At 53.9% G+C, this 8,658-nt stretch overlaps 1 protein-coding gene across 7 annotated transcripts in view; it reads left to right on the top strand.

Moving 5' to 3' along the window:
• The first annotated feature begins 5,224 nt into the window (after positions 1-5,224).
• LOC108518566 (myotubularin-related protein 9-like) overlaps positions 5,225-8,658 on the top strand; it is a 10,696-nt gene continuing 7,262 nt past the window's right edge. For 4 of the 7 annotated variants that reach the window (XM_017857026.1, XM_017857024.1, XM_017857025.1 and 1 more), the window contains exons 1-2: positions 5,225-5,548; positions 5,828-7,209. In XM_017857026.1, coding sequence (XP_017712515.1) covers positions 5,364-5,548; positions 5,828-5,966 — 324 coding nt within the window. In that variant the 5' untranslated portion in view covers positions 5,225-5,363 and the 3' untranslated portion in view covers positions 5,967-7,209. The remainder of the gene's footprint in view (positions 5,549-5,827; positions 7,210-8,658) is intronic. The other 3 variants (XR_001882398.1, XR_001882399.1, XR_001882400.1) reach the window with 3 other exon arrangements.

Here is an 8,658-nt window from a genome sequence, read left to right as displayed (position 1 = left end):
AAAAAAAAAAAAAAAAAAAAAAAAGAAGCATAGCATACACACAGAAAAATTGTACATATCATAAATGCATGGAAACATGGTGGCTCACGCCTGTAATCCCAACATTTTGGGAGGCCGAGGCGGGCAGATCACCTGAGGTCAGGAGTTTAAAACCAGCCTGGCCAACATGATGAAACCCTATCTCTACTAAAAATACAAAATGAGCTGGGCGTGGTGGTGCACGCCTGTAATCCCAGCTACCCAGAAGGGTGAGGCAGGAGAATCAATGGAGCCCGGGAGGGGGAGGTTGCAGTGAGCCAAGATCACGCCATTGCCTGGGCAAAAAGAGCAAAACTCTATCTCAAAAAATAAGTAAATAAATAAATAAATGTATGGCTCGATGAATTCTCCCGAAGTGAATACATCCATGTAACCAGCCCCCAGATCAAGCAACAGAGTGTTGCCAGCACCCAGGAAGGGCTGTTAGCTTCCCGTGTGCTCCTGGCCTGTCACTAATCTCCAAAGGGTAATACCACTCTCATTCTAACAGCATAGTTTTCTCTGTTTGTATACCTTCTAGTCGTTCACAAACTTTGGTATGCATCAGAATCACCTAGAAAGCTTGCTAAGATTGCTAGGCCCCACCACCCAGAGTTTCAGATTCAGTATGTATGGGGTGGGACCTGGTAATCTGCATTTCTACCAAATTTCCATCCCAGCTGATGCTGCTGGTCTGGAAGTTTACAATTTGGACTTTTTTTTTTTTTGAGACTGGGTCTTGCTTTGTTGCCAGGCTAGAGTGCAGTGGCGGGATTATGGCTCACTGCAACCTCGAACTCTTGGACTCAGGTGATTATCTTGCTTCACCTCCTCAGTAGCTGGGACTTACAGGGCCAAGACCCCACACCCAGCTAATTTTTTTTTTTTTTTAATTTTTGATAGCGATGAGGTCTTCCTCTGTTGCTCATAATGGTTTTGAACTCGGCCAGGCGCAGTGGCTCACGCCTGTAATCCCAGCACTTTGGGAGGCCAAGGCAGGCAGATCACAAGGTCAGGAGTTCGAGACCAGCCTGGCCAATATGGCGAAACCCTATCTCTACTAAAAATACAAGAAGTAGTCGGGGATGGTGGTGTGCACCTGTAGTCCCAGCTACTCAGGAGGCTGTGAGAGAATCACCTGAACCCAGAAAGCAGAGGTTGCAGTGAACCGAGATTGTGCCACTGTTCTCCAGCCTGAGTGACAGAGCGAGACTCCATCTCAAATAAATAAATAAATAAAATAATAATAATAACAATATCACGCCTGTAATCCCAGCACTTTGGGAGGCTGAGGCAGGCAGATCACAAGGTCAGGAGATCGAGACCATCCTGGCTAACACGGTGAAACCCCGTCTCTACTAAAATACAAAAAATTAGCCGGGCGCAGTGGCGGGCGCCTGTAGTCCCGGCTACTGGGGAGGCTGAGGCAGGAGAATGGTGTGAACCCAGGAGGCAGAGCTTGCAGTGAGCTGAGATCGTGCCACTGCACTCCAGCCTGGGAGACAGAGCGAGACTCCGTTTCAAAAAAAAAATAATAATAATAATAATAATAATAGAGCCTGGCCACAGTGGCTCAGGCCTGTAATCCCAGCACTTTGGGAGGCTGAGGCGGGCAGATCACTTGAGATTGGGAATTCGAGATAAGCCTGACCATCATGGAGAAACTCTGTCTCTACTAAAAATACAAAATTGGCCTGGCACGGTGGCTCACACCTGTAATCCCAGCACTTTGGGAGGCCGAGGTGGGCGGATCATGAGGTCAGATCAAGACCATCAAGCAATGGGAGGATTGCTTGAGCCCAGAAGGGCAAAGCTGCTGCAGTGAACCCTGATCACATCACTACACTCCAGCCTGGGTGACAGAGGCAGACCTGTCTCAAAAAAAAAAAAAGGCTTCTCTGCCTATGAAGTACCATTGTTTTATTCCTTTATTCTTTTTTTCTTTTTCCTTTTTTTGTCTTTATTTTTTTTTTTTTTGAGACTCGCTCTGTTGCCCAGGCTGGAGTGCAATGGCATGATCTCAGCTCACTGCAAGCTCTGACTCCCGGGTTCACGCCTTCTCCTGCCCAGCCTCCGAAGAATGCCTGGAACTACAGGCGCGCCGCCACCACGCCGGCTAATTTGATTTTTAGTAGAGGGGTTCCACTGTAGCCAGGATGGCTTGATCTCCTGACCTCTGATCCACCCCCTCGCCATCCTAAAGTGCTGGGAATACAGGCGTGAGCCATTGGCCCGCCCTCTATTTTGCTTTCTTTCTTTTTTTTTTTTCTTTTGAGAGAAGTCTTGCCCTATCCCCCAGTTGAGTGCAATGGCCCAATCCAGCTCCGCACTCCGCTTCCCGGTTCAAACGACCCTGCCTCTGCCTCCCAAGGAAGGGGATAAGTTGCCCTGCCACCACTAATTTTGGTAGTTTGTAGAGACAGGGTCACCATGTTGCCAGGCGTCGAACTTCGACCTGAAGTGACTCCCCCGCCTCAGCCTCCAAAGGCGGATTACAGGCGTGAGCCACTGCCTGGCCTATTCTTTTTTCCTTTTCTTTTTTTTTTGAGACCAGAGTCTCAGTCCCTGTCACCCAGCTGGAGTGCAGTGGGCAGTGGTCAATCTGGCTAACTGACCATCCGCCCCTGGGTCAAGTGATTCTCCTGCCTCACCCGTCCTGAGTAGCTAGGAGTACAAGGCGTGTGCCACCAACACTCGCAATTTGTATCGTTTAGTAGAGATGGGGTTTCACCATGTTTTTTTTTTTTTTTTTTTTTTTTTTTTTTATGAACGAGTCCACCTCTGTCACCCAGGCTGGAGTGCGGGGCCGGATCTCAGCTCACTGCAAGCCCGCCTCCCGGGTGTCACGCCATTCCCCTGCTCAGCCCTCCCGGGTAGCTGGGACTACAGGCGCCGCCACCGTCGCCCGGTTTCTAGGTGTTGTAGTTTTTAGTAGAGAGACGGTTCACCTGTTAGCCAAGATGCTCCGATCTCCCTGACCTTGTGATCCGCTCCGTCTCGACCTCCCAAAGGGCTGGGATTACAGCTTGAGCACCGCGCCCGGCCTGGCATGCTGGTCTTGAACTGCTTACCTCGTGATCCGCCCTCCTTGGCCTCCAAATGCGGGATGACAGGCGTGAGCCACCATGGCCCAGCCTTTTTTTTCTTTTTCTTTTAGACAGCATCTTGCCTCGTCACAAAGGCTGGATCATGGCACAACTTAACTGCAAGGCCACTGCAAGCCCGCCTCCTGGGTCATGCATTCCCTGCCTCAACCTCCCAAGTAGCTGGGACTACAGGCGCCGCCACCACGCAGGACTAATTTTTTGTGGTATTTTAGGAGAGACGGGTTCACCCGTGTAGCCAGGAGGTCTGACCATTGAACACGGACCGCCCGTCTCGGCCCTCCAAAGTGCGGATACAGGCGTGAACCACCGCGCCCAGGCCGTCCTTTATGCTTAGTTAAAAAGGAAAGAAGGGAGAGAAAGGAGAGGAGAAAGGAGGGAGGAGGGAGGGAGGGGAAAGAAGATGAAAAAAGAGCGGGCAATGGCTCAGCCCTGAATCCCAGCACTTTGGGAGCCACAGAGGCAGAGCATTGCCTGAGGCTTTGGGGGGGGAGGTTTGGAAGACCAGCCTGGGCAAAACAGGAGACACCACCACAAAACATTACAAAAGAAAAAAAGAAAAAGAAAGGGGGATGGATCATAGAGGGTTCTGTGGGAAACGCTCAGCTCTCTTCCGCAACTTTACCAGCTTAATTGTGCCTTGCCCAGACTGAAAACCCTGAACAGAACCTCCCCAGTCATCCGGGGCCCAGCACCAAACACAAGACCCAGCAGCTCACTGGACTGGAAATATACACTTGCGAAAGGTGGCATGATAGCGGATGGTCTTGAGGTCTGGACCTAAAGCCAGGAAGTGGGTTGCCCACAGAAGGTGCCCCCAGGCAGGGGCTCCAGCTGCAAGTGGGGTAAGTGGCCAACCAGCTACCACAGCTGCAAGCATTTAAGGTGGACCAAAGGGTTCCCAACCCAAGTTCTATGATGGGAGGAGTAGGCAGTCCCAGTCAAACCCACTTCCAGCCCTTCCACCAGGGTACGAGGGGAAGAGAGCCTTCCTCCTTCCTTCCTTCCTTCCTTCCTCCTTCCTCCTCCTCCTTCCTCCTCCTTCCTCCTCCCTCCTCCCTCCTCCCTCCCTCACCTCCCCTCCTTCGTTTCCTTCCTTTCTTTTCTTTTGTTTTTGACAGAGTTTTGCTCTTGTTGCCCAGGCTGGAGTGCAATGGCGCTATCTCGGCTCACTGCAACCTCCCTCTCCTGGGTTCCAGCGATTCTTCTGCCTCAGCCTCCTGAGTAGCTGGGATTACAGGCGTGAGCCACCATGCCCAGTTATTTTTGTATTTTTTAGTAAAGACGGGGTTTCATTATGTTGGCCACGATGGTCTTGATCTCCTGACCTCGTGATCCGCCCGCCTTGGCCTCCCAAAGTGCTGGGATTGCAGGTGTGAGCCACCACACCTGGCCAATTTTTTGTATTTTTAGTAGAAACAGGGTTTCACCAAGTTAGCTAGGCTGTTGTCGAACTCCTGACCTCAGGTGATCCGCCCCACCTTGGTCTCCCGAAGTGTTGGGATTACAGGTGTGAGCCACTGCGCCGGGCCCTTTTTTCTTTTCCTTCTTCTTTTTTTTTTTTGAGACGGAGTCTGGCTCTGTCTCCCAGGCTGGAGTGCAGTGGTGCCATATCGGCTCACTGCAAGCTCCGCCTCCCGGCTTCAGGCCATTCTCTTGCCTCAGCCTCCTGAGTAGCTGGGACTACAGGCCCCCGCCACCACGCCCGGCTAATTTGTGTGTGTGTGTGTGTATTTTTAGCAGAGACAGGGTTTCACCATGTTAGCCAGGATGGTCTCGATCTCCTGACCTCTAGTGATCCGGTCGCCTTGGACTCCCAAAGTGCTAGGATTACAGGCGTGAGCCACTGCTCCCGACCTGAGCCACTGCGCCAGGTCTTTCTTTCTTTTTAAAGTTAGCAGTAGTGTTAGCACCTCAGGGCTTAAAAAAACAAAAATACAAAAATATTCAGTGTCTCCTGCAACCCAGGCATAGGGTTAAGGACTTTAGGCAAGATTAATCTCCCCATTTCACAGATGATGAAATGGAGATTTGCTTATAACAGTCTCTGGCCAGGGACCTCGCTAAGAGATATTGGCAATATGAGGGGAAATTCCTGCGAAACTGTGATCCTTTCCTCTGAGTGACCTCCTTAACAGCTGTCCAGATGGCGTCGCCGGCTGCGCTGGCAGCTCCAGCCTGCCCCTCCTGACACTCTCAGAGTCTGGCCTTCTGCTGGGCCCCGGGTCTCTCACTGGCAGAATGGAGTTTTCGGAGCTGATCCACACGGGCTGGACCCAAGCGGAGTTTCCACGGGGCCCGGAGACGCTCCCGCTTCGCGGCTCGCTGTGCGTCACTGTCTACCACCTGCTGCTGTCGCCAGGGCCCGCGTCCTCTCTGGACCTGTGGCTGCTGCTGCTGCGCAGCGTCGACTTCTTCGAGAAGCAGTGAGACGTGGCGGGGAGTGGGGGTCCCCGGAGTTGGGGAGCGCGCGGCTTAGCGGGGTAGGGGTCACGACCGGCGCAGTCGGAGCTGGCGCCCACCTGCGTAACGCCCCATCCGGGAAACTCGTTGCCCCTCTCCTGGGAAAGGACGAGTCCCAGAGAGGGGCAACGAGTTTCCCGGATGGGGCGTTACGCAGGAGGGCACCATCACCCTGCGTTACGCAGGAGGACATCATCCCCTCCTTAGCGAGGGACACTAAGCCTGGGCCCGTCCCTCCCCAGGGTGGCGAGTGACTCGGGCACCATCACCCTGCGCTGTAAGGACCTGCGAGTGCTGCAGCTGGAAATAGAGGGCGCGGAAGCAACGCTGGACATCGCCCCCTCCATCGAGGTGTGGCGAGGGCGCGCCCAAGCCCTTTAAGCTATCCCTGTCTCGCGTAGAGGGGAAGAAAAAGGTGCTGCTGTTCAAAGAGGCCCCGCAGCCGCAGCTAAATGGCAGGCGAATGCAGGGTGGTCTGGGGTACTTGGAGAGGCCGAAGCTGCAGCTACAGGGCTGAGGGGCTGGAAAGGGCGCGGGCGAGACGATTCCGACTCTCCCCAGAGCCCCTGACTTCCTTCTCCGGGCGCTGTCCTCCCTGGAATCCGTCATCACCTCCTTCCCTTTGTTCTACCGTCCCAAGGGCCTGAGATTGGGCGACTCCTGGCACTTCCTTCCGCCCGAACGCTACTACGAGAGAGTAGCTCGCGAAGTGGGGCGGTCGTGGGGGCCCAGTGAGGTGGAAGCGCCGGGCCTGGAAGAGACGCGGGGACAGGGCACTCCCTGGGTGCCCTAGACCTGGCCTCTCTCCTCCCTGAGCCGCAGACCAACGCGTGGCGGCTGAGCGAGGTGAACGGGGACTTCAGCTTGTGCCCCAGATACCCCCGTGCCGTGATCGTGCCACACGTGGTGGACGATGATGCCCTGGCGCGCAGCGCCCGCTTCGGTCAGGGAGGTCGCTTCCCGGTGCTCAGCTACCCCCTGCTCCCAGTGGCACCGTGAGCGCGCCCTTCCCACGCTCCGCCCCTAGGTGGCCGTGTCGTTTCTGGGCCTTTTCTTTTTGGCCCGGCCAATTCGCGGCCTGGCAGCTGCCCCAACTCCTGCTCCATTCTGGTCCCGCCCCTCTCCCGCCTTTTCGCATGGGAGGGTATCACCTTTCTCTGGCCCCGCCCCTGACGGTTATGGGCCTCGCGAAGCTTAGTCCCTTGTTTGTCAAGCCAGGACCCGCCCACGGTCTATTCATAGGGTCCCTAACCACTTTGGCCACAACACCCGCAGACTGGTCCGAAGCCTCCTGAGTTCGCCCTGGTCTCTCTACTCCAGCCTGTCGGTGTGCAGACCTGGCCTAGGGGCCCTCTAAGGCTGGGGGCGTCACTTCCAGAGCTGAGTCCGGTCCGCAGGTTCTGCTACGCTCCAGCCAGCCCCTGACCGTTCCCCAGAAGCGGCGCTGCGAGAAGGACCAGGAGCTGCTGCGAACTGTGCTGGCAGGGGCTCGTCCTTGGGCGCGGGGCTTCATCATGGACACACTCTCGGCCCAGGCAGCGAAACAGGCCCACGTCACTGGCGGAGGCACGGAGGCCAAGGCCGCTTACCCTGGGTGGTAACGGTTACACGGGTCCCTGGAGAGGTAAGGAGCCTCCCACCCTCTACCAGGCAGGCCCTCTCCTGTAGGGCTCTGTGAGTGTACGTGTGTGTCAGTGTGTGTTGGGGTGAGGGGGGGGTCCTCCAGGAACCCCGAAGACTCAAGCCTTTCCTGGTGTCATCGACTTGCACACCAGCACTGAGAGAGCTCCTTACTCTCTAGGCACCCCAGCTTTGCCTGGGAAGAAAAAGCACCTCTTTACATTAAACTGAAATTTGTCTTCCCGGAACAACCTCCCTGCACACACGCACCCCCTCCCTGAGGGCTGCACCTGCACAGATGGGATCTGTGCCCTCTGTCTCCAGGTGACGGCAGTGCCAAGAAGAGGTCCTGAGGGAGTTTTGTGTTTTGAGGAGAGTAGACTGCTTCCCTATCCAAAATACAAAGCTCTGTGTATTCATTTATTTACCCAGCACTGAGCAACAGGGGCTGCCACAGCGGCCAGCTCAGACATGACAGAGCTCAGCAGAGAATGGACAATCAGGCTCCCCTGAGATGAGCAGCAGGGCAGAGGAGGTGCCCCTCTCTTACTCCGCCCACTTCAGGTAATCAGAGGTTTCCCTGAGAATAGGATGCTTTAGCTGAGTCCCAAAAATGGAGGAGTGAGCCAGAAGAAGAAAGACAGACCCTGCATGGAGGGAATTGCAAGAGTCCAGGTGCAGAGACAGCCTGGTCATTTGTCCTGTTTGGGGAACTGCCAAGTACAGTAGTTCCCCCTTCTCCTCGGGAAGTATGTTCCAAGATCCCCAGTGAATGCCTGAAGCCTCAGATAGCACCAAACCCTACAGACACTATGTTTTCCATACCTATGAAAAGTTTAATTCATTTTATTATTTTTATTTATTTTATTTTATTGAGACAGAGTCTCGCTCTGTTGCCCAGGCTGGAGTGCAATGGCGCTATCTTGGCTCACTGCAACCTCCACCTCCCAGGTTCAAGTGATTCTCCTGCCTCAGCCTCCCAAATAGCCGGGATTACAGGCACCTGCCACCATGCCCAGCTAATTTTTTTATCTTATTTTATTTTATCATAATAATTATTTTTTAAGATGGAGTCTCACTCTGTTACCCAGGCTGGAGTGCAGTAGCGCGATCTTGGCTCTCTGCAACCTCCATTTCCTGGGTTCAAATGACTCTCCCACCTCAGCCTCCCAAGTAGCTGGAACTACAGGCATGTGCCACCACACCTGGCTAATTTTCTTTTTTGTATTTCTTTTATTTTATTATTATTATTATTATTATTATTATTATTATTATTATTATTATTTGAGACGGAGTCTCGCTCTGTCACCCAGGCTGGAGTGCAGTGGCGCGATCTCGGCTCACTGCAAGCTCTGCCCCCCGGGTTCACGCCATTCTCCTGCCTCAGCCTCCTGTGTAGCTGGGACTACAGGCGCCCACCACCACACCTGGCTAATTTTTTTTTTTATTTTTA

This window comes from Rhinopithecus bieti, unplaced genomic scaffold, assembly GCF_001698545.2.
Source record: "Rhinopithecus bieti isolate Rb0 unplaced genomic scaffold, ASM169854v2 scaffold_44592, whole genome shotgun sequence".
Lineage (NCBI taxonomy): Eukaryota > Metazoa > Chordata > Mammalia > Primates > Cercopithecidae > Rhinopithecus > Rhinopithecus bieti.
This window is presented reverse-complemented; position numbering and strand designations above follow the sequence as displayed.